At 33.9% G+C, this 26,646-nt stretch overlaps 1 protein-coding gene across 1 annotated transcript in view; it reads left to right on the top strand.

The window, feature by feature from the left end:
• The window catches only part of LEPR (leptin receptor), a 98,312-nt gene that overhangs the window by 42,936 nt on the left and 28,730 nt on the right, over positions 1 to 26,646 (top strand). Inside the window, 6 exon segments of the mRNA XM_017877181.1 lie at positions 11,183 to 11,391; positions 14,986 to 15,131; positions 17,187 to 17,331; positions 20,025 to 20,315; positions 20,473 to 20,590; positions 23,685 to 23,884. Coding sequence (XP_017732670.1) covers positions 11,183 to 11,391; positions 14,986 to 15,131; positions 17,187 to 17,331; positions 20,025 to 20,315; positions 20,473 to 20,590; positions 23,685 to 23,884 — 1,109 coding nt within the window.

Genomic DNA, 26,646 nt, shown 5'->3' with positions numbered 1-26,646 from the left:
TCTCTACTTTTATTGTGAATAAATTCTTTGAGTTCTGATCTAAGGTGAATGCTTTGTCATGTGTTCTGAGTCCTATCTCTTATTGTCAACTCAAGGACTTTCTTGCCATTATCCTCTATTTTCTGCACCATCATGTTACTCTCTCAGCTAATAGACATGATACAATAACTCCCATTTAAAAAATAAATTTTCTCTATTACACATTTCTGTCAAGTAACCACCCCATTTCACTACTTCTTTTTTTTTTATATATATACTTTAAGTTCTAGGGTACATGTGCACAACGTGCAGGTTTGTTACATATGTATACTTGTGCCATGTTGGTGTGCTGCACCCATCAACTCGTCAGCACCCATCAATTCATCATTTATATCAGGTATAACTCCCAATGCAATCCCTCCCCCCTCCCCCCTCCCCATGATAGGCCCCGGTGTGTGATGTTCCCCTTCCCGAGTCCAAGTGATCTCATTGTTCAGTTCCCACCTATGAGTGAGAACATGCGGTGTTTGGTTTTCTGTTCTTGTGATAGTTTGCTAAGAATGATGGTTTCCAGCTGCATCCATGTCCCTACAAAGGACGCAAACTCATCCTTTTTTATGGCTGCATAGTATTCCATGGTGTATATGTGCCACATTTTCTTAATCCAGTCTGTCACAGATGGACATTTGGGTTGATTCCAAGTCTTTGCTATTGTGAATAGTGCCGCAATAAACATACGTGTGCATGTGTCTTTGTAGTAGAATAATTTATAATCCTTTGGGTATATACCCAGTAGTGGGATGGCTGGGTCATATGGTACATCTAGTTCTAGATCCTTGAGGAATTGCCATACTGTTTTCCATAATGGTTGAACTAGTTTACAATCCCACCAACAGTGTAAAAGTGTTCCTATTTCTCCACATCCTCTCTAACACCTGTTGTTTCCTGACTTTTTAATGATTGCCATTCTAACTGGTGTGAGATGGTATCTCATTGTGGTTTTGATTTGCATTTCTCTGATGGCCAGTGATGATGAGCATTTTTTCATGTGTCTGTTGGCTGTATGAATGTCTTCTTTTGATAAATGTCTGTTCATATCCTTTGCCCACTTTTTGATGGGGTTGTTTGTTTTTGCTACTTCTTTTAAAGAAAACAAAGTTTTGAACTGTATGAATACATTACGTCTTCAAAAGTTAATAAAAAAATCAACAAGTGACTCTGGCCATGAGGGAATAAAAGGGTCTGGGATTACTCTCCTGTCATAAACAACTAGAAAACTGAAAAAAAAAAAAAACATAGGAAATAATTATTTTCAGACATTGGACAAAGGCAGACAGAACTGTGATTCCTAAGACAAGGAAACAAAATGAGTCCTACTAGTACTTAGGCTTCCTGAGAAAATTCCCAGAACATGGCAGAGGGCTGAGGAACTCAAGCTGAGCCCTACAATCTTGCAGCGACGAGAGTTCAGAGAGTGTAAGGGGCTCAAGTTCATGGGGCAGAGTACTTTGAAAGCAGGGGCATACACAAAAACTTACAGTGGGGCCACTTTAACTCTTTGGCTGGATATCAATCTGGCCATAATGTTGGGTAAGAAAAACTTCTAGTAAGAGAACAGTTATCAGGGAGCTATAAGCTCAACAATTCACAGAAGTCATACAGGTCTGGGAATTGTTCAAGTTCCCATAAACCAGATTGGAGAGACCTTGATGCGTATCAGTAACATTTCATATGAACCCCACAAGAGCTATACTTTAAAGGTGGGACCAAATTAGCCTTAGAGTCAAAGCTACACTATACTCTTCCCCAAAATGCTTACAGGGTGCCCTAAAAGATTCAAATTAGTGCTGAAATAACATAACTGACTTTCAGAACAAAATCCAGCACTCTTCAAGGCAAAATAATATAATATTCAAAAATGAAATATTCACAATGTCTGGCAGCCAGTAGACAAGTGCTAGATATATGAAAAGATAAGAAAATGTGACCCATAACCAAGAGAAAAAGAAAAAAATAGTCAATAGAAACAGACCCAGAAATGACAGAGATGATAGAATTGGTAGACAAAGATAGCTATCATTATTAATATGCTCTACATGCTCAAGAATGTAAAGGAAAATATGAATATAATGAGAAAAGAAATTGAAGATGTAAAAAAGAACCCAGTGACATTTTTAAGATGCAAAATGCATTTTTTTTTTGTAAACAAAAATGCTAAATATTAATTTGGGCATTTAGAATAATGTTATTCAATAAAAAAAGTATTTAGTGTGTGCAGCCCATAGTGCTAGGCTCTGTAAGTGATGCACTTTTCATTCTTGTTCCCTTCTTTCCTTTCTATCAGGATGGACTCATGGATTTGTATTTTAGTTTGTGGGCTATAATGTTATGTCATTCATTTTATTACTGAAATTGTCCCCTATTTGGCCAGTGAGAGCCCATTCAAGCTGGCTCCTGTGTACTTTTGATATATCCCCCATCATTTTTGTTTTTTGAGGACTTTCTTTCTAGCAGTATAAGATGTACCAGGTTGATCTTATACTTTTCCTGATATAACACTGGAATCAACCATTTCTCCAAGGAGCCATGGTTCCTTTTATTGAAGAATGGTGTTTACAAACCAGTGTCTGGAGTATAGTTGTTCATTGTTACTGTTTATAGCCCTCTCTGTGTGCAGAGCTAGTTAGTGCACACAATATATACACAATGTGTGTACATAATATACACAAATCTATATACCTGTATCTCTCTGTATGTACATATATTAAAGGGTGTGTATTCATACTAATATATCCCATTCTAGGTCAAAACCGAAGGGTCCATTCTAAACTTCTTTTCTTTCTTTCTGTTTTGTAACTTTCTTCTCCAGCAGTGAGAAACCTGACTTCCCTTTCCCACAATGTATTACTTATTTGCTCAGTGCTAGAATACACACAAAACAGTTTTAGAATTGCTAACCCATACTGCTGTGAAAAACAAAAACAAGCGTACTAACTGGAGTACAATATTGTTTACACTCATTTTGCCTTTACTAAGGCTAATGGGTACATGGTCAAATATTATGTTCCAAAGTTAAATAGGATAAGTCTTCCCTTTCCCTTCAGGTGGTTATATTATTGACTTGATAGACATTAATGTCCTGTTTGTTTCAGTTTGCATTCTTCTTTTTTTCCCCACTTTCTCTTATCTTTGTTGATTTTCCGTTTATTTGGTAATATCTTACATCTGAAGAGTGCTTTACATTTTACAAAATGCTTCTTAAACTTCCCTCCTTGATAAGATTTATCTAGGTCAGCACTTCTTACTTGGCATTCAATAGGTCTGTGGTGGAACTAGATTGCTTGCATTTATTCAGAACATAGATTGCTTAGCTCTGGACCTTCTGAATTCCTCATGGGGTCTAGGAATCTATTTTTTCACAAGTTCTCCAGGTGATTTTTATGATGAGTCTAGTCTGGGACAAAAACTTAGTCTCAAATTATTTGGATTGGCAAGGGAAAATTTTGAGGTAATGTTTTTATAGATTACCAATCTGAAATTTAAAATAAGTGACTTGTTTAAATGATTTACAAAGCTAATAGTAAACTTTCTAATTTCACTTCATTGGTTTGTTCACTGTTTTGCTGTCAGTCAGTTCACGTTACAATCAGGAAATTAGGTGGTACCAATTTGGTGCTATTCCTGTAATAATTTAGCATAGAATTTGCTTGGAGAAGTTTTAATATTTTTGTACTTTCTGGAAGAAAAATTGGACCAAAAGTCAGAGGACAGAATGTGCTTTCTTTCTAAACCACGTATGGCTACCAAAATGAAATTTCAATACTAAAGAGTTATATCTTTACCTTTTGAGTAAAATGTTACCAAAAGTCAAAAATGGTAAAGACACAAAATTTTAAATTCATTTGACAACTGTTTTCATACTATTTTCACTTTCAAGTAAAGTTTATTTACATGTAGAGGTATTAAATAAATAGTGGCACTGAGTTTGTATATGCATATGTATGCTGGTAAGGCATAAAATGTTTTGTTGCATTTAAAAATTTTCAAGAATTCCAGAAATTCTTAATGTTTGCTTGTTTTAAGCCAAGTATATCTCCTGTTACTTTTAAAATTTGATGATCCTTTTATCCCCATACTTAAAAATTATCAAATTTGTTAGAGTTTCTTTTGATAGTAATAAAAACAGAGTTCTTAAATTCTTATACTGACTTTGGCATGTAACCAGGTTGGTGGATTCCGGGTCTCACATAAACTTGGGAAACTCCTCTCACAAATCCAGGAAATATCTAATGTTTTTCCTTAAAGAATCATTTGAAGTAATTATATAATTCTCTAATATTTCCATTTATAAAAATATTAACATGATTCAGGTTATAATTATTTTTTAGTCATGGTTACTATGGTCTTTATTAATCTCTAAATAAAATGGCGATGGTAACAGTAAAATTTATCTTGTGATAATAAGGCATGTTGGGTGGAATGAAATGAACACTGAACATGATGCACAAGACTGCAGTTGAGTTCCGGGTCTGCATTCTCTCCAAATCTCAGTTTTTTTTTTTACCTGTAAAGTAGATGATGTTAGTTCCCTCAAAGGGTGCTTTGAAAAATTAGATTAGATGATATTCCTAAAGGTGTTTCATGTAAATTGTAATAATGAAATTTGATGATATATTTAATGTGTTTTCTCTATTTTTGTGTCCTTTGCCCATCAAATACCCACCAGTAGAGAGTACAAAATACTTTTGGCTTATACCTGGGGAGGCAAAATTTTCTTTTTCTTAAAGGGCCAAATAGTAAACATTTTGGGGTTTGTGGACCATACTGTCTCGGTCACAGCTATTCAACTCTGTGCTTATAGAAATGCAATCATAGTTAGTATGTAAATTGAATTAATGTTACTACACTTATGGGCACTGAAATTTGAATTTCATATAATTTTCATGTATCATGAAACAGTCTTTGTTTTTTAATTGAAAATGTAAGTAACCATTCTTAGCTCACAGGCTGTACAAAAACAGGCAGATGGCTGGATTTGGCCTGTGGGCCAGAGTTTGCTGATCCCAAGCTTAGAACATTTTGAAATTAGTTTTAGATTGATTCTGATAGTGTCATGATGGGATTAGCTGTTGACGTGGTTACAGAAAGCTTTTTTAAAAACCAGCAAACAAACAATGAATTACTATAATACACATTTTATAATGTAGATACTATATAGTCATTATTAAGGATATATACTCTATATGATGTTTTGCATGTATATTACAATTATTAACAAAATGAAAAAGAGATTGAATAAATAGAAAATACATCAGTGAAGTGATAAGGAAACCACAGAGTTAATCTGATTTTAAATTAGCCCTTTTTTACAAATATTCAGTGTATTTAGAAAACGATGGCATTGGCAAGACCATCTAAAGTAAGATGATGTGATTCTAACTTTTCTTTTTGTCTTAAAATATGACTAAAATTTTCTATCATTTAAAATGTTAGTGGAGAGTACATGTGTTGTTTTGTGCTCAACTTAGGCAAATATTCTTACTTTTAAATTCTGAAGTTTTTCAGCCAAAGCATAATGCCTTGCAAGCATGTTTCTGACATAAAACACCACAATTTATTCAATTTGTTCACACCCTTTTTGTAAAAGCTTTTATTTTAATATGTGAAAACGCATAAAAGGCCTGGCTTGATATTTTAAAATTACATTTTATTTGCTTTGCTTAAAGATTTAGATAAAATTGAAAGTGCTACATCAGGCTATCTCTAATTCAAAACAATATTTTAGGGTGGATAGCATTTTACAGTTTTCGAACATACTTTTATGTAATTCTTGTCTTTGATATTCACATCCTTGTAAACACAGATGGTTCAGGGATTATCTTGGTTTTATTGATTAAGGAAACTGAGACTCACAAATATAAATTTACTTGTCCATGATCTCATGGCCAATAAGCAAACAGAAGTACTTGATTTTAGATCTCAATGTTAATTTATTGTGCTTTTGACACTAATATCCCTTATACAGTTCCGAGTATATTTCTTGGCACATTAAAGTCCTGCAAATGTTGTTTCATGGTTGATTTTTTTTTAGTACTAAAGTAATAATAAATTATATCTCAGGAAACTTGAAACTATATCATAATTCAAAACATTTAATATTAGTGGGATATGCGTAGAAAGATTAGGGTGTATTTTTCATGTTTTTTATATCTGGATGCTCATGTATATGCTAGTTTATTGTAGCTTCTAAATCAACACTTTTCCATACTGATTTTTAAGTTATTATATCAGTGTTTTCCCTCTACAGGGACTGCAAGATTTCTGAAGGCAGTGATCATGCACTATCTCCCTATCCCCAGGTTTTCTGAAAAACAGAGTGTGGTTTCGGTAGGAGGTAGCAGATATTAGTGGAAAGAATGGGGCAGCACAGGTGAGATGGTAGTCAGAGGCACTGTTACTCCTCAGTCTTTTCCCCACTGCTCTTATTCTATAGTCATTTCATTTACGCCAAGACTTAGACTCCCTAAAGGATGAAGCAGATTTATAAAAAATCTATTAAGTAAGAAATAACAACTTTCTGTTCTTGGTTGCATACTATTATTTTTTATGCCCTGTGTTTGGTAACCCTACCCAGCTACTTATAATTATATTTTTAAGATTAACTTGCTTATTTGAAGGTTTAAAATGATAGGCAAAGTATTGCTTACAAAATTTTCCTAGATTTTCTTTCTTTTTGTAAATATTTTATTGAGGTATAATTGATATAGAATAAGCTGTACATATTTCAGTTATACATTTGGCAGATATTAATATGAGAAATCACTCATAAAACCATCAGTATAATAAGGAAAATGAATATATCATCAATTAGAAAATTTCTTCCTGCTCTTTGTATCCCACCCTCATGCTCCTACCTGTGGTACTTCCTTCTCCCACACCACCTCTGTCCCCAGGGAATGACTGATCTGATTTCTAGCACTATAACCTACTATTACTCTAGCATTTTTAAAGAACTTTATATAAATGCAATCATACAGTACTTTGTCGTGCTTTCATATACATGATTATCTTGAGATTCATTAATGTTGTTTATATCACCATTTCATTCATTTTGATTGCTGAATAGCATTACACTAAATGGTTATATTGCAATTTGTTCATCCATTCACCTGTTGATAGGCATTTGAATTGTTTATAGTTTTTGACTATTACAAATGAAGTTGCCACAAGTGTTAGAATTGAAGTATGTTTTCATGTCTCTTGGATAAATGTCTGGACATGGAATGGGCACATCATATGGTAGGTGTATGTTTAACAACTTAAGAAAGTGCTAAACTATTTTCCAAAATTGTATCATTTTTCATTCCCACCAGCAGTGTAAGAGTTCCAGTTCCTTCAGATCTTCACCAATACTTGGTATAGTTAGTCTTTTCTTTTTAATATTTTAACCATTCTAGTATGTGGATAGTGATATCTCATTGTGATTTTAGTTTGTGTTTCTTGAATGACTAATGATGATGAGCATCTCGTCATGTGCTTATCTACCATAACTATGATTTATATGGTGAAGTGACTGTGTAACATTTTGCCTATCTTTTTAACTGGGTTGTTTGTATTATTATTATTCAGTTTTGAGTGTTGCATATACCTTATAGATACAAATCTTTTATCAGATAGATGATTGGCAAATATGTTCTCTGTGTATGCTTTGTCTTTTTGTTATCTTTCATAGTGCTTCTCAAAAAACAAGTTTTCAATTTTGATAAAGTCCAATTTATCAATTTGTTCTTTTATGGATCATGCTTTTGTGTCATATGTAAGAAATTTTAATTAACCGAAGGTCACAAAATTTTTTACTCATGTTTTCTTCTAGAAGTTTCATAGCTTTAGGTTTTACATTTAGATTTATGATCCATTTGGAATTAATTTATCTGATGCGAGGTATGGATTAAAGTTCTTTTATTTTATTGCGTATAGGTATTCCATTTTTCCAGCACAATTTGTCAGAAAGATTATCCTTTTTCCACAGAATTGCTTTTGTGCCTTTGTAGAAAATCAGTTGTCCTTGTGAGTGTTAGTCTATTCTAGACTCTATTCTGGTCCATTCATTTACTTTTTTTGTTTTTACATGAATACTTCATTGGCCGGATTATTGCAGCTTTATAATACATGTTGAAGTTAGGTATTGTTATTCTTCAAAATATGTTCTTCAGTTTCAAAGTTGTTTTGGCTATTCTAGATTCTCTGCATTTCTATATGAATTTTTAGATTCATCTTGTCAATTTGTATAAAATAGCCTGTTGAGATTGTGAGTAGCATTGCATTAAATCTATAGATAAATTTAAGGAGAGTTGGCATATTAGCAATATTGAGTCTTCTGACCCATAAGCACAGTACATCTCTCATTTTAATTAGGTCTTAATAATTTCTGTCAACAGCATTTCGTAGTTTTCAATGTACAAATCCTAAACATCTTTTGTCAAATACATTCCAAAGTGTTTCTATTTCTGATGTTATTGTAAATGGTATTTTAAAATAATTTCTGTTTCATCAGTTATCCAATATAAATTCAATGTCATAAAATTAATCATATTTTCTTATTATCCTTTTAATATCTGTAGACTATGTAGCAATATTGTGCTTTCATTTTTTATATTGTTAATTTGTGACTTCTGTGGTTTTTCCTGGTCAGTCTGTGATATGGTTTGGCTGTGTTCCCACCCAAATCTCATCTTGAATTGTAGTTCCCATAATCCCCATGTGTCATGGGAGGAGCCCAGTAGGAGGTAATCATGGAAGTGGTTACCTCCACACTGTTCTTCACTATTATGTGGTTACCTCCACAATAGTGAGTGAGTTCTCACGAGAGCTGGTGGTTTTATAAGGGGCTTTTACCCCCCTTCACTCTGTACTTCTCCTTGCTGCCACCATGTTTGCGTGTATTGTAAGTTTCCTGAGGCCTCCTCAGCCCTGCGGAACTGTGAATCAATTAAATTTATAACCTTCCGTTTATAAATTACCCAGTCTTGGGTGTTTCTTGATAGCAGCATAATAAGAATGGACTAATACAGTCTGGCTAAAGCTTCTTTCATGTTTTAAAATCTTTTAACCAGCTTTTGGCTTTCTTGATCTTTGTGTATTATTTTTCTGTATTTATTTCATTATATTCTGATTTGATATTTATGATTTCTCATCTATTTTAAACCTTGGTTTAATTTGCTCTTTTTTTCTCCTAGTTTGTTAAAATGGAAGCTGAAGTCATTGATTTGAGACCTTACTTTTTTTCTCATATAGGCAGTGCCTATATTTAGTGTTAAACACATTTCCCTGGAATTATTGCTGTAAACAATATCCTACCTTAAAGAATATGTTGTATTTTAATTTTCATGTACTTAAAAAAATCGTAATTTTTTTTGATATGTTTTTTGAGTGACCCAGGAATTATTTAGAAGTGTGTTCAGTTTCGAACTATTTAGGGCCTTTCTAAATATGTATCTGTTATTGATTTCTGTTATTAATCCTATTTTCGTGTGACTGGGATCCTTTAAAATTTATTGAGTTTTTTTTTTATTATTATACTTTAAGTTCTAGGGTACATGTGCATAACGTGCAGGTTTGTTACATATGTATACTTGTGCCATGTTGGTGTGCTGCACCCATCAACTGGTCAGCACCCATCAACTCGTCATTTACATCAGGTATAACTCTCAATGCAATCCCTCCCCTTTCCCCCTCCCTGTAATAGGCCCCAGTGTGTGATGTTTATGGCCCAGAATATGGTCTTCCTTGGTAAATGCTTTTGAAAAAAATGTGCATTCTGCTATTGTTGCATGGAGTGTTCTCGAAATGTCTATTAGGTCAAGTCAGTTGATGTGTTGTTCACATTTTTGTCTTTACTAATTTCTGTCTACTTGTTATATCAATGGAGAATGTTACATCAATGATGAATTGAAATTAATCAATAATTGTGGATTAGTCTATTTCTCCTTAAGGTTCTGTCAATCTTTTGCTTCATGTATTTTGAAACTCTGTTATTGGGTACATAAATGTTTTGGATTGTTGTGTCCTCTTGGTGAATTGATTCCTTTTTCATTATGAAATGATCATCTTTATCCCATGGAATATTCACTGCTTTAAAATGTACTTTCTCTGACATTAATATAACCATTACAACTTTCTTTTGACTAATCTTATAATGGTATATCTTTTCCCATTCATTTCATTTTATTTGTGTTTATAGTTAAAATTGATTTCTTGTAGGTTGTTTATAATTGGGTCTTTTTAATCCAGTCTGATCTTTGCCTTCTAAATGGGATGTTTAGGCTGTTTGCATTTAGTGTGATAATTGATATGTTTAGGATTAAATCTTTTTATTTCTTTTCTTATCTTATTTTATTATTTGTTCCCCTTTTCCTCTTTTATGCCTTCTTTTGACTTTTTAAATGATTCTACTTAATATCCTGTGTTGCTTATTAATCATATTTTCTTGTTTTATTATTTTAGTGGTTGCTTTAGCATTTATAATATTTGTCTCCAATTTATTATAGTCCAAGTGATAGTATATCTCTAAGTGATATCATACCACTTCATGTAAGAACATCACAAATTTCTCCCCTACCAAGCTTGGTACTAATGCCATACATTTTACTTTTACATATGTTGTAAACCCCACACCAACTGAGCTATTATTTTTGCTTTAAACAATCAATAAGTATTTATCATTTTAGTTAAATTTCATTTCTTTGTGTGAAACCATATTTCTATCTGCTGTCTTTTTTTTTTTTTTTTTTTTTTTTTTTTTTTTTTTTTTTTTTTGCCTGATGGATTTCCTTTAGCATTTTTTATAGTGTAAGTCTGATGGTGATGAATTCTTTTTGCTTTGGTATATCTGAAAAAAAAGTCTTTATTTCATCATTATTTTGAAAGCTGTTTTGCTGGGTGTAGGATTTTAGGATTGCAGTTTTCTTTTATTTTAGTACTTCACTTTTGCTTCACTATCTTTTTGCTTATGTTATTCCTGATGATTAACCTGCTGTAATCTTTCTCTTTGTTTTTCTAATGTAGGGTATCTTTTTTTTCCAGATACCCTTTAAGCTGGGTGTCTCAAATAGTTTACTTCAATTTGTATTTAGTATCCTGCTTTAAGAGCTTATCCAGTATTTTCATATCTGTGTTAATATTTAGCTCTTATTTTTCAATATAGGCCGGAAGTGTCAGAAGATTCACCTCTGGTTCCCCAAAAAGGCAGTTTTCAGATGGTTCATTGCAATTGCAGTGTTCATGAATGTTGTGAATGTCTTGTGCCTGTGCCAACAGCCAAACTCAGCAACACTCTCCTTATGTGTTTGAAAATCACATCTGGTGGAGTAATTTTCCAGTCACCTCTAATGTCAGTTCAGCCCATAAATATGGGTAAGTTATGCACTAAAATGATGATAATAGGTCTAAACATCAGTCATATATAAAGGTTAAAATTGCTTACAAAATATTTGCTAGCTTATCTCACTTTGCTTAACACTGTAATGATGGTAGATGTAGTACTGGGGGTATGAAGAGTGGCTTCTAGAATGATTTAACAATAGTATGTATATCTCGGCCATTGTCACTTAAATTCTGTTTTGGAAACTGTTTTCTTTAAATCTTGGATCTATGTAATGGATATGTATTGATTGGATATCACTTTTTCACAACTCGGATAACTATTTTTAAAAATAATTAGAAGCATGTTTCTTACCTGAATTTATTCCTTCAATAAATATTTCTTAGAGGCTTATGTTTGTCAGAGACTGTTCTAGGAGCTGGAAAAAGAGTGGGAAATTAGACATGGTTCCTACCTCAGAGAGCAGGGACAAACAATAGTAGGCAGAGACAATGATAAAAGAGTAAATAAGTAATTTACTGTACAAACATGATTACAGAAAACTTCAAATAATAGACAACACTCTGTTTTCTTTGTGCAAAGATCCCCCAAATCTCTTTTTATCAATTTAAATATACAATTATAAATGTGAATAATACAGGCAAATGTTAGTGCTATGTATTTAATTTATTAATTTCATTTAATTTTGTATAATTTAGCAGTTTTTCTCCACTTATATTTCCTGAAACAGTTGTATGCAAACTCTTTATGTCTGATTTTGCACCATTGGTTTTGACATCACTAGAGCCACTTTTCCAAGTATCTGATACAATTTTACCTACAACTCAGGCTTTACTTCTTTCTAAGTTACTCGAGATACAGCACTTTTTGAAACTGTGTATGACATCATATTTTAACATTAAGACTTTCAAATAATTTGTCCTCTAGTGATATCGTTGTGCTCTCCACAACATAGTTACAATGGCATACAAGCAATTCAATCATGAAGTTATACCATAGAGAAAAAAATTACAAAATCTTTATTCAATATCATTTTCTTTTCTTTTCAAAACTAATTCTGCCTGATGATTTTTTAGTAGCATTTAGAGTCAACTTTGAGTTGCGTTGTTTTTCAAAATGAAGTAGTTAAGGGAAAGTGCTATGGAATTTTTAAGAACTTGAAAACTTTCTTAATTTTGTCTTTATGCGGAGATAATTTTGGGGAAAAAAATCTTTCCTTCTATTTGAACACATATGATAATATCCCCAAATTATATGTTCCATGAAAACAATAAAACTGGTGTGATGGAGTGTCAGGGACTATTATTTCTACTATGTAGATCAAAGAAGATCTCCTTTAGGACATAGCATTTGAGCTGAATAAAGAAGAGATATCCATGCAAAAATCCAGAGCAAAAGGTGCTCCAAGCAGGAAGAACAATATTCACAAAATCCCTAAGATAAAATGAACTTGGTAATTTGAGGAACAAAACAGAAGACCTTTGTGCTAGGAGTGAATGAGGTATGAGAGTATTAAGGGATGAGGTCAGAGTTACCTGGTCCAGAGCATATAGTAGGCCAGGGTGGAGAAGTAAAGAACTGTTTTGGTTTGGATCTGTTTGGGAGATGGTGCTGACTGGACTGTCTAGTGGTTGGAGTTGTAGAGTGTGAAGGACAGAGGGGAATCAAAGATAACTCTTAAATTTAGACCTGGGCATCTAGATGAACAGTGACACCAGATGCTGAGATACGGAAACTCAGGGAAGATTAGGTGTGTGTACAGAAATCAAGAGCTCTATTTTGGACACATTGTATTTGAGATGTCTGTTGGAAACCTAGGAAACATTGAATAAGAAGTTGGACATATGAGTCTAAAGTTTAGGGGAGATATATACATTTGGGAGTTGTTAACATATCAAGGTTTAGAGTATTGTATGAGATCACCTATTTAGAGTTCAGGAAGAGAAAGACTGAGGGGTTATCAGTAAGAATGCAGGAGTAAAAGAGTATGTTGTTCTAGAAGCCAAGTGAAAAAAATATTTCAAGAAGGAGGGTATAAGCATCTATGGAGTGCTACTGAGGGGCAGAGTAAGATGAATGGGAAATTGACATTGGGTTTGTTTTTGTATTTCTAATATTAATGCATATTAGTATTGTCAACCTAAAATGTATGACAGATACCAACTCTACAAAGCAAAAAGTTTATTTGGGAGTAGTAGGGGATTGCAGTTCTAGACATGCATGCTATGGAATGACTATGACACATCCACGGGGGGTTGGAGTAAAGGGGAAGCTTGAAAAGACATATAGGAGACCTCCATGTAAGCTCTTTTGAACAAAGATTATTGGTTACAAGAGCTTGCTGCAGGGGTTGGCATTAGCTCATTGGTGGAGACAGCCATTGTTAGGCAAGTGTCCCTGTGCAGGCAGCTTTTATGGAATACTGTGGTTTTGAGGAATTATTTACGTCATTCCAACGTAGGCATACATGCATAAGGGGACTTCTTCATGGCCTCCCAACTCCATTGTGTTAGGGTTCCACATTAGTAACTCCAGTTTGATACTGATAACTTTTACAATATGCAGATAGGAAATGTACAATAGCTTGTAATATTGTGATTTTACTTTTCTTTGGTATATGTTTGTTTTCTCTTTGGTCATGGGAACACAGTAAATTTCACCTGTAATTTTCAGACTTTTGTGTTTAGCTGTCTTTGCTTTAAAAAAGTAACTGAAATTTATAATATGTCACATAAAGTAAAACACTCATTGATTTTGACTAAAAGAGGAAAATTGTAACCAAATTCCTGAAAATATAGAATGTGAAAATTACCTTATGCTCTTTATTTGTTGAAAATAAATTCAAATCAGTATGTTTCAATGTTATGATAATTTCTATATGCATGAATAATTCCTGTTAATTGTAAAACCTTCCGTAATATAGAGAGAACAAACAAGAAAACCGCACCAATTTTCTATCACTTTGGGCAATCTTCTATTTTAAATATATCCAGGAATCCAAGTATAAATGTGTGTTAAACTTTCAAAATTTAAACGTTAAACATTTTTAATATTCTGAGAAACTTCATCCCTACTTCTGATGACAAGCCAGGGACTGCTGCAGCTGCATTTATTGCATGGGAATATTCATGCTGTAAGTTATTTGAGTAGGTTTGTCTGGATTATAGAGAATTATGATCCAAAATTAATAGACAAGTTGAATTTTGGATAGTTTTATGTATTTCCAAATAGTGTTCTGCACAATGCTTTTTTCCTTTTTACCCACTAAAATAAGTGGAGTGGGTGAGGTTCAGGGGAGACTTCAAATAAGTTTGAGGATGCTGGGTTTAATAAAGTTAAATGGGATTCTTATAAGGGGAAATAACATTTAGCAAAATAATCTCATTTACTGATTCATAGTCTTTACCACTTAAGGGGAGGGAAATGAATACACATGGATTGCTATGATAAGGTACAATAACCAGACCCAGTATTCTAGCTTGTTTCGGTTCTGTAATTAGTCCTTGGATAAATTTTAAGTACTTGAAAGGCAAGATATGATGAAAATTTATTTTGACTTTATTTTATTCAACTATAATTGTCATGAAAATTACTTGACTTAAAAGTATTCTCTTTTTTTTCTTAAGTGAAGCCTGATCCACCATTAGGTTTGCGTATGGAAATCACAGTTGATGGCAATTTAAAGATTTCTTGGTCCAGCCCACCATTGGTACCATTTCCACTTCAATATGAAGTGAAATATTCAGAGAATTCTACAACAGTTATCAGAGAAGTAAGCATATTTTAGTAAGTAAAATGAAAAGTTGAGAAGTAAAGACCCTCTTAAGTCCCATAATAATTACCCTCTGCATACTAAATATATACATTTCTTCTAAAGCAGAATGAATTATAGTTCAATATTTCATATTATATATATCATATATAGATAGATATACATATGTATATATACGGCTATAGGAAATCTAGTTACAGAAACTTGAATTCATAATTACAATTATTTTCCACCGATAGACCACTGATTTCATCTTTTTTTTTTAATTGTTCAATCTATTTGAATCTTTTTCTGAATGTGGCAACAGAAAGATTTTTGCTTGGCTAATCATTAGTCGAGCTTCTGAATCTTCTGCTAGCCCCATCTGTGCATATTCCTGTAAAGCTCAGTTTTAGCAAAGAACTCTGCTAGGTCATTTTAGAAGGAACGCCCCCCCACCCTGGTTATCTGATGAATATTTGATCAGGTTTCTTATCCTCCACCATTCCCCAAATAATGTTTGATCACCATGGCCTGTCTTCAACAAGAATTGTGTTAGGTCAGTTTAGCCAGAATCCCTCTTATTATGATGTTTTTGCTTAGTAATTTTCTATCTACTCCCTGCTTCTTGGCTATAAATTCCCTCTTGCCCATGCTGTATTTGGACTTAGCCCACCCACTCCCACCCATCACAAGGTATATGCAGTGCTCCATATATCTATTGTGATGATTCCAAATAAAGTCTTCCTTACTTCCTTTCTCTTTTTCTTTAACAGTTCATTCGGTAAGTATTTATTGAACACCTGCTACGTGCCTGGAACTGTTCTACTTGCATCAGGATACACTGAGATGGCAGGACAGGATAAGAGGAATCTGGGGGTGCTGGCAGGGAATGGAAGGTTGCAATAATAAATGGAGGTTGGGGAGAGTGACATTTGAGCAAAGATGTGAAGGAGATGGTGATGTGGATATCTGGGGAGTTGGGTTCTAAACAGAGAGAACAGCAGTGCAAAGGATGGTGTGGCTGAGGGCAGTGAAGGTGACAGCAGTAGTGGTTGAAGTCAGAGGCCAGTGGGGGAGGAGAAGGTGGAGCTCAATGAATAGCCTCTTGGGCCATGTGAACACTTTGGCACTTTACTTTGTGAAGCTAAGTTTCATATAATTTAGAAGTGAAAAACAGTCTTTTAGAACTAGCAAAAAATTTAAAACATTTTATTTTCACAAAGAGAACGATGGAAATCCTCAGTGTCACGTATGGAGAAGACAGAGTTAAGGCTTCTGTGGGTTTCAGCTTTCTCATCTGTAAACTGGAGATAATCTGTAAACTTGAGGATTTTAGATAGGAGTTGTTAATATCTGATGTTGTTGTATGCATTCCTGATGCTTTTCATAATTTTGGTCTGTGACATGCTCCCCTGCCTCAAGAGCAGTCATTAGAGGCCAGAGAGTTTATTAACTTTGGAGTACATTTTTGGGAACTGAATTTTGATCTCCCAGGCTCAAGTGATTCTCCTGCCTCTTTTTTTTTTTAAAGAGATGTGGTATCACTATGTTGCCCAGGCTGGTCTTGAACTCCTGGGCTCAAGTGGTCTACTCACTTCGGTCTCCCAAAGTGTTGGGATTATAGGCATGAGCCACCATGCCTGGCCAGGCTCAGGTTCTTAAGACTTTTCATGCCCTTCTGCACAGGATACTTGTAGTTCTTTGTCTACCCCTGCACAGCATTTTCTACCAGGTGTGTCTTACAGGTGTCAGTAGCGGCTTGAAGCTTCCCACAGATTTTAGCTGCATTTCTTAAAATTCTAAAGGTCCTATATTCATCATGATTCAGTTAACAGTATTTGCTAATTATCATTATGATTTTTTTATTGGACCCATGGACTATTTAAAATTTTATTGACTAATGTGCAAACATTTCTTTTTGGTTATTGATATTTGTTTTAATTCCGCTGTGGCCAGATAACTACTGTGTAAGATTTTAATTCTTTGAAATTTGATGAGATTAGCTTATGATCACTTTTCATAAAGGTTCCCCATCAACTTGATGTTCTGATGTTTTAATATAATATTTAACAGGCTGACAAGATCGTCTCAGCTACATCCCTGCTGGTAGACAGTATACTTCCTGGGTCTTCATATGAGGTTCAGGTGAGGGGCAAGAGACTGGATGGCCCAGGAATCTGGAGTGACTGGAGTACTCCTCATGTCTTTACCACACAAGGTAGGTTATGTAATAGCCACTTCTACTGGGAGGGAAATATATTTCCTGAACTTGCCTTTGTATATTATAAACATCTTAAATTTTGTAGCCTTAAAATGAAAGAAGGAACACAATATCAACTTCCTTGTTTAAACTTTGAATGGGCCAATTCGTGAATTAAAATTCTGTCAGAGTCTCTGGGCTTGTGTGTTTCTATTGCAGTACATTGTAGGATCACTTTTCTTATTAAAAAGAAAAAATTAATGTAACAGTTCCAAATTAGAAAAAATTAATATAACAGTTTCCAAATTAAACTCAGAAAGCCCCTTGTATTGATAATTCCTTAATTTACATTTTAAAACCAAGCATATTTATTTGACATAAAATTCAAATATTAATGTTTTACTTTGTATTATATAATAAATGAATTTTTATTCTAGATGCTTGCTTTTGAGAGTTTTCAGTGCCGATTGTTCATATTGTAAAGGTTATTTTTAGCATTGGAACATCTACAGTTTATTCACAGCTTCTTCATGCAGCTGATGTGCAAAGTTTTGCATAGAGGCTCCAGAGGCTTGGAATAGTCCTAGACCTGCTACGTGCAAAGCTGTGACTATAGAAAGAAAATAGTCCTTTGACCGGTTGTCCAATCTGTCAAAAGGGCAAAATTTTTCTTGCTCAGACTTACTGAGATTGATTATGGCCTGTGTAGAAATAATATGTACCATGCAAATATTCAGTCCATTTAACAAGTTTACTTATTGATTGCTTACTATTTTAAAAGCACTGATTCGTCAAAAGGCAAGTAGCAATAGTAGTTTAAGACATTGACTTTGGAGTCCAACAGAAGTTTATAGAAGTTCTGGCCTCACCACTTATTTGGAGAATTTCTTAATCTTTCTATGCCTTAATTTCCTCATCTGTAAAATAGGGATGTTTTATATGGTTATGAAATATCCATATAAAATAAAATAATGAAATGAAATAATTCACATTGGCCATGTGAAGAAAATCATTATTGTTTTATTATTCTGCAAATTAAAAATTGCATAGTGTGTCATATGCAGATAACATGCATATCTATCTATATTATTAATATTTTGCAAATTAAATATTCAATATTTATCTCATATCAATTTCAATAAATTTATCCAGTGTAAATTTCACAGATTGTCAGGTTTTATTAACTTGGTTTTCTTATTTTAAGCTAATATTTTAGCATCTACTCATGTAAAATACTATAATTTTCATCTTATTTCTCAATTAAGCCTTACTATATATATTTGATTTCAAAGTGAAATGCTTTGAATTCTCTTATCATCTTTAAAATGAAAACTTCAGCTTAAGTCATGAAAGTTCAATTATACTTTTCTTTTTAAATAAGAATTATTCTGAGACTTTTGAGGCAGTTTAGTAAGGAGGTTGTGGCGCGTACTGAAGGTAGGTTAAAATAGGTTAATGTGTTAGGTACTTGTCCACAGTAAGTAACGTATAAGTGAAGCTTGAGTGTCACCTCAGCTAGGATTATACTCAGTCACGCTCATAAATCTAATGGTCTGGCTTCTGTCCAGTAATTTTATGCTACTAAGTTTTTTCCTGTTTCTATTTGATTATGGACATACAAAACATAGATGTTTTGTATGGATTGTAAATATATAGACATTGACGTTTAGCGTGCTATTACGGAATAAAGAAAACTTAATAAAAACCAATTATTTTGTTTCTGTTTTAAGGGTAATCCCAAGATATGTGTGAAAACAAATTTTCATAGTCTATCAGCAGAAAATGGTTTACCTTAACTTTACAGCTGTGAAATGTACTGATGTTTTTGCAGTGCACTGTGGTGGAAATAATTTCTTCCTATGCAAAGCATCATTTACTTTTATCTTGTGTGTCTTTGAAAATGATAGGCAAATGAAGTTTACAACAATAGAGGACTTTAAAAATAGTATGGAATCGTGTGGAGGCATTTAAAAAAATCACGTTTTAGGAAAATATTGTTTCTCTTTGCCCTCATCCATAGGATGTTGGCATTAAATAACTCAAAATGATGGTACAAACCAGCATTTATAATTTTCTCTGCTTTGTATATTGCTGCATTATCATTCATATGACATTCCTATTTTTTAATTTATATCTCATATATTTACCTACTTACTTGAAATTTTTATGTATCCAAACAAGACAATAGCAGCAATCATTTTTACTTCAGGATTTTGCTTCATAGTGATTTTTTTAAAGAACTTGTCCTAGGTTTCACTGATTCCCAAAGCAGGGTCTGGTGGAAAATATGTCATTGTGGAATTAAACTATGTTTTGTTTTAGTTACTTTCCAGCCTATCAGTTAGCAAGTGACAATTACTGACTAAAACATATATATATATCGTGATCCGCCCGCCTCAGCCTCCCAAAGTGCTGGGATTACAGGCGTGAGCCACCGCGCCCAGCCCTAAAACATATTTTATGATGAATAAGCCTCTGTGTTTAGAAGATAGTGAAGACATTCATGGAAGCTCAATTCACTTTTGAATGAGAGCACTCGGGACACTAGATAACTGTACACAAACAGGCAATTTCAGCATTATCCAGTTTTTTAGTCCACTCATGTTATTTTTGGCAGTGTAACTCTGCAATGTGTTTTGAATCTTTTTCGAGTACAAATTACTTACAGAGTGTTTTGTCTTCATCTGATATCCTTTCTTCCCTCATTACAGATGTCATATACTTTCCACCTAAAATTCTGACAAGTGTTGGATCTAATGTTTCTTTTCACTGCATCTATAAGAATGAAAACAAGATTGTTTCCTCAAAAAAGATTGTTTGGTGGATGAATTTAGCTGAGAAAATCCCTCAAAGCCAGTATGATGTTGTGAGTGATCATGTTAGCCAAGTTACTTTTTTCAATCTGAATGAAACCAAACCTCGAGGAAAGTTTACCTATGATGCAGTGTACTGCTGCAATGAACATGAATGCCATCATCGCTATGCTGAATTATATGTGATTGGTAAGAAAATGAAGGTTTTGTTCATTTTGTTCCACAACTTAGTTTCATTATGGACCCTCCTTATATTAGAGTCCTGTTAAGATGTAAGAAAAAAATTTTTTCATTAAATTTTTTGGTGTTTTTGCTTTATATTAATATTTTAATGTGTTTCAAATAGATGTCAATATCAATATCTCATGTGAAACTGATGGGTACTTAACTAAAATGACTTGCAGATGGTCAACCAATACAATCCAGTCACTTGCGGGAAGCACTTTGCAATTGAGGTATCGTAGGTATGTATTATTTTTGCTGTTTCGTTTTTCTGCGGGTATGGTGAGATAAAAATTTTCTGTAGAAATATTACAACAGTCATCTTACAGATTATTTGCTTCCTGAAAGAGGAAAGTATAATATAATTAATCAGGAAATTTTTGAGGGATTAAATACATTGGCGATTCTTGAAAAATATTCACACCTGAGGTTAAAAAATTGTAATTTGTTTTTACTTCAAATTATCTTTTCTGAAAATCAACCAATTCTGTATAATTTGTATTTTAACTCTTGAATGAAACACAAGAAAATGTAGTTTGTGTATATTTTAATTTGACTTAGAGAGTTGACTAGAGGAGAATGTGAAAGATGATAAAAGTTTCGTATCATTTGGTTAAAGATTGTTTTGGAAAAAAAGAGGTAGAAGTAGATTATAGGAGATAATATGAATGGTTTTTAGAACTAACTGAGGTTATTTAGGAAATAAATACTTATGGTTAATAAAGGGTAATGTGTTCTAATAAGAAGTAATTTGTACTTGTTTATTTTACTCTTCTATGTTTTAAAAGAATTCAAGGCATCATCTTATAGCAGTCCGTTTCTCTCTAAAATCATTTTATCTAAAATGATACCACCCTTGATCAGATGATAGATTTTTATTTTTAAAATATCCCATAGTAGTATTCAAGTAAATATACTGCTGTTAAACACTGTGTCCCAATTTGTATTTTTATTTGTAGTGGAGACTTTCAATTTGTATAACATGCTCATTTATTCTTAAAATATAAATTTTCAACTAGAAAAATAAATCCCTTCTCTACAATACTGTGATCTGAAGTCTATTCCTAATGCTGCCAGTCTCTTCTTATGTAGTATTAGGAAAAAAATGTGACAATTCATACATTTCTCAAATAGCTGCCTTCATCCTACCTAATATGTGTATTTTAAAATCAGTAGAATGTTTGTGATATGAAATTTTACTTTTATAATCTGTCTTTACCTTGTTTTCATGGTATCTTCACATTAGAAAGGTGTTTGTGAAAACCTATTATATTAAGCCCCATGCCTCGTTTCTCTTAACATTTACAGAATAACTAGGAAACTACATTTACTTGCGTGAGTTTCTTAACTTCCCTAAGTCTCAATTTCCTTGTCTGTAAAAACAGAGAGACTAATAGGACTTACAATGTTTCTGTGAGAGTTAATAACATATTTCACCTAATTATAATCACGTGATATAATTTCTCCTTGTAAATATTCAATATATTGTTTTTGCTGTCACAATAGTAATGATGCCAACTTTTCAATTCTAAGTGTACTGGTACTGTGCTTTTCTACTTTGTTCTTATTTTCTACCCCCAGATGACCCCTCACTCCTCATTTTCATTTTTGTCCATGCACCATCATTTATTCACACACACACACACACACATACACACACACACATTCATGATTGTAATTTTGAGAAGACAAGAAAAAGAAGTGGTATAGAAAATAGAAAATGACAGAAGAATATTGATTTTTTTAGCTTCTTCTAACTTCCTCACTCCCATGTCTTTGGAAAGACTAATTGCTACTTTAGCCATTTAAATATAGTATTCAGAGCAAACATTGGCCCAAGAAGTTATTTCAAACCAGAGGAAAAAGAGTTTATGGCAAGTTTGTCCAGCCCATGGCCCGGGGCCCCATGTGGACCAGGATGGCTTTGAATGTGGCCCAACACAAATTTATAAACTTTCTGAAAACATTGTGAGATTTTTTTTTTGCAACTTTTTTTTTTTTTTTTTTGGTTCATCACGTTAGTGTATTTTATGTGTGGCCCAGGACAGTTCTTCTTCCAGTGCTGCCTAGGGAAGCCGAAAGATTGGACACCCCTGCTTTATGGGTTCTGAGGTGGAGTGTTGGCTAGGACTCACTTATACAGTTTTTAAAAAAATTTCGTCTCTGATAAGATGAGGAACATACATGGTTATATAATTCACATACATATCTGAAGTTGGTATTATATTAATTTGTATTTATTTGAACTAGAAAATTATATTCACCACGGATTTGTGATGAAATTTAATTCTTTCTTTAAAGTGTGAGGAATTTGCCTTCCTTGCCACCTCAGGAATGTTCCATGACTACTTTCATCTATATTTTAAATATTCTCTCACTAACATATAGTGTTAGTTTAATTTGCAAATTATTTTAGGTTCTGTCTCTAACTGGATCATTTTCTCCTTTTTAGAGCGTTTATTTCATTTGCATCCCTACTTAGTGTCTAATGAAATATTTAATAAGTTACTGTCAGTTTCTGTGGAAAGGTATAGAACTGGGATATAGCTGGGAAAAATTTAAAAAATGCCTTTCTAATAAGAACATCTATTGTTTTAGATGGAGTGCAACTGTCTGTACTTTATTTAATTATTTTAATTTAATTTAATTTTATTTTATTTTTGAGACAGTCTCACTGTGTCGCCCAGGCTGCAGTGCAGTGGTACCATCCCAGTTCACTGCAACCTCCGCCTCCCGGGTTCAAGCAATTCTACCGCCTCAGCTTCCCGAGTAGCCAGGACTACAGACGCGCATTTATAGAGACGGGGTTTCACCATGTTGCCCAGGCTGGTCTGGAACTTCTGGGCTCAAGTGATCGGCCTGCCTCAGCCTCCCAAAGTGCTGGAATTACAGGCATGAGCCACCGCACCGGGCCTCCTTCCTGCCTTTTAAACCTGGGATCCCCAATCCCCGGGCCACGGAGCGGTACCTGTCTGTGGCCCCTTAGGAACTCGGCCACACAGCAGGAGGTGAGAGAGCAGCATTACCACCTGTGCTCCGCCTCCTGTCAGATCAGCAGTGGCATTAGATTCTTAGAGGAGCAGAATCCTATTGTGAACTGGGCATGCGCTCCTTATGAGACTCTAATACCTGGTGATCTGAAGTGGAACAGTTTCATCCCGAAATCCTGAACCATTTCCCATCCCCCATTTGTGGAAACGTTGTCTCCGGTGAAACTGGTCCCTGGTGCCAAAAAGGTTGGCGACTGCTGTTTTAAACAACAAATCAGAATTCTCAGATATCTTCTTGTTACTTTTATTAATGTATACTAATTGACTATTTTTGTATCTTTTAAAGGAGGAGCCTTTACTGTTCTGATATTCCATCTATTCATCCCATATCTAAGCCTAAAGATTGCTATTTGCAGAGGGATGGTTTTTATGAATGCGTTTTCCAGCCAATCTTTCTATTATCTGGCTATACAATGTGGATTAGGATCAATCACCCTCTAGGTTCACTTGACTCTCCACCAACATGTGTCCTTCCTGATTCTGTGGGTATGTCAAGCTGTGTTGTGTCTTCATTTGTGTTAGCAGATTTGTATGCAGATTGATGCAGGTTTAATGTTATATTTTGCCATTTTCTGATCACATTAGATTTTGAAAAAAAATTGTTCCTGTTTACAGTGGTATTGAGAAAATCAGCCTTAGGAAGTTTTACACTTTTGAATTCATTTCAAATTATTTATAGCAGACTTTTTTAAGCAATAGGAATATTTTCTGGACACTATTAGATAAAATACATGGGTCTTTATGAATGAATTTTAGTAATGTTTTCTAAATAAGGCATTATTTTATGTTTTGTTCCAGTGTAGTTATGAAAACATGCAGTATTTTTACTCCAAAGGCTTGATTTGAATATTCTGAGGGTCTCAGTAATCTGAGTACTCATAACTCAAGCCTTTAATTTGTGAGGATATGTAGGGCACAGAAGCATTTAAAATAGCTAAATCGAAGTGGAGGAAATAGACAACGATGACATACATTATATTGTAAACATTCTTTTCAAAAACAGCTTTGATTTCAAAGATATTAAGAGAGTCCTTGAAAAATGTGATATATTCTTTCAAGTTCATTGTGAAATATCTGAGAAATGATTGTGCAACAGGAATGAAAAAATATCTTTTGGTGCTGTTATATATGTATAACTAAGGAAGCTTTTGTAAATATTTTCTAAATGTTTGTTTTCAATATAAGATATCTAAAACAAAACAAAACTGGGATTTTCAGTGAATTTTCCCCTCAAATAAAATATTCCTCAGTAGGAAACACGTTAGAATAATGTTCCATAAAATAATAATATATGCTATTTAGTTGGGGATTATGCCAAAATCAATATTTGAGTCATTGTTTTCAATTAATTAATACACATTTGAATTAAAACCTATATCCAAAAAATACAGAATAAGATTGTTTTAATTATTAGATTTCTTTTTCTATATAAAGTCCCAATGAATTCTCTCCCCACTGTTTAATTCCTTGTGATTTTTACTGCAGTGATACTTAATATCCTAGGATAGCAAGGAACCCTCCTACACTCCCCCAAACATGCACAGATAATAACACACTCACTTATAAGATATGACAAATGCAGCATGGATTCAGTAACATATGTTACCTGAATAACCTTTGGTGTTATCCTTTTCAAAACTAAAATAACGAGTTTAGGTTGGTTATATTGCCTACTTAGTACTAGAAGGTAATGTGGAAACTCAATGTTGGGATCCAAATGCCAACTACACCTATTACTAGCCTTTAAATCTGCACTAGCCACATAGGCACTCTGTGTCTGTTTTGCCATCCATAAAATGTAGACAGCTTCCCATACCTTCCCAGCATGGGTATTGAGGGAATCATTTAACTTCAAGCATATCCTTTCTGCAGACTGGATATTCATTGCCAGTCTGCAGAAATGATATGCTTCATATGATTCAGTTAATTGCAAACACAGATTTAACCTCGTACAGTCTCTTGAATATTGGTGCTTCCTTTCCTGACAAGAAATGATCAAGAGGTGAAATACAGTATATATCATCTTGCTGGGTTGGTGGAGAATGCCTTTTTGGTCTATGAAGAATTGAATCATCATGACAAACTTTACACGAAGGAAAAAGTTTAGGTATTTTGTTTTCAACAGTAAAACTATTATTGTTGATTGCTTAAAAATGATTTTAAAATACCTTATGAAAGGGAGACTATACCTTTACACAGTTTTGGTTTTTGGCAAGTGAGACTTGGAGCAAGAGAATAATAAACATCCATATTGTGCCAATCCAGGTATTATGATTTCCCTGTGAATCATAACAGTAGTATGGTTTATAAGACATGGGGAAATAAATCAAGAAAGTAAACCCTGGAACTCTCTTAATTTTTCTTACACAGAGTATCTACATTTGGCCTTAGTTATGGTTTGGGTTATTTAGGTTTCTTTTAGTTAGTGATGGTTGGTTGGTTGGATGGTTTCATACATTAGCCCTTCGGCTTCCCTTTTTGCTACTGCAGTTGTTTTCTGCGTACTCCAGCCAAGGGCCATCTCTCACTTTGGATTGTCCACTGGAAGGGGTGACTGTCAAAATAAGAGGAGGGCCGTTCCAACTGCAATCCCAGAGGCCTCTGCTGTACCGGGCATTGACCTTTTAGGTTCTGGGTCATGGGCAGGTGTGGAGGGCATCCAATCTGAGCAGTTCTGGAGGAGATGTTCCTCAGGAGAGCAGCTCTTTACCAGTTGGTATGGATGTACTTAATATTTTTAACAACTGTTTTGGTATACCAACTGAATATATGTCCTCTAAATGGAATCCTCCACTCTTAGTACAGATAATCAAGACATGACTATGTAAATGTAGTATGCATCATAAAGTCGATGCTTGGAGTCATAACAGAGTTAGGGCTTCAGAGACGCACTGTTACGCTTGGGCTTTCAGGCTTTTAGTTTAAAATATGTCACATTTCCATATTGCCTTTTGTCGTCAGAAAGAGTGGCCCTCAAAGTTAAAAATTAAGAACTTGGGGAAAACTTACATACTGAATCTAAGCCTAAGCTAAACTTTTACTTTAGCTCTGAAAGCAGCATCATAAAAGGTGATAGGAAAACAGGGAAGATAACCTTTTCTTTGCATTTCTGTGATTTTACATTATGCCTTTAAACATGACTTGCTTATATATATATATATTTAAAAAATAGATTCAGGAGCTGGGCGAGGTGACTCACACCTGAAATACTAGCACTTAGGGAGGCGGAGGGTGGTAGATAAGCTAAG

The sequence above is a fragment of the Rhinopithecus bieti genome, unplaced genomic scaffold (assembly GCF_001698545.2).
Source record: "Rhinopithecus bieti isolate Rb0 unplaced genomic scaffold, ASM169854v2 scaffold_6380, whole genome shotgun sequence".
Lineage (NCBI taxonomy): Eukaryota > Metazoa > Chordata > Mammalia > Primates > Cercopithecidae > Rhinopithecus > Rhinopithecus bieti.
This window is presented reverse-complemented; position numbering and strand designations above follow the sequence as displayed.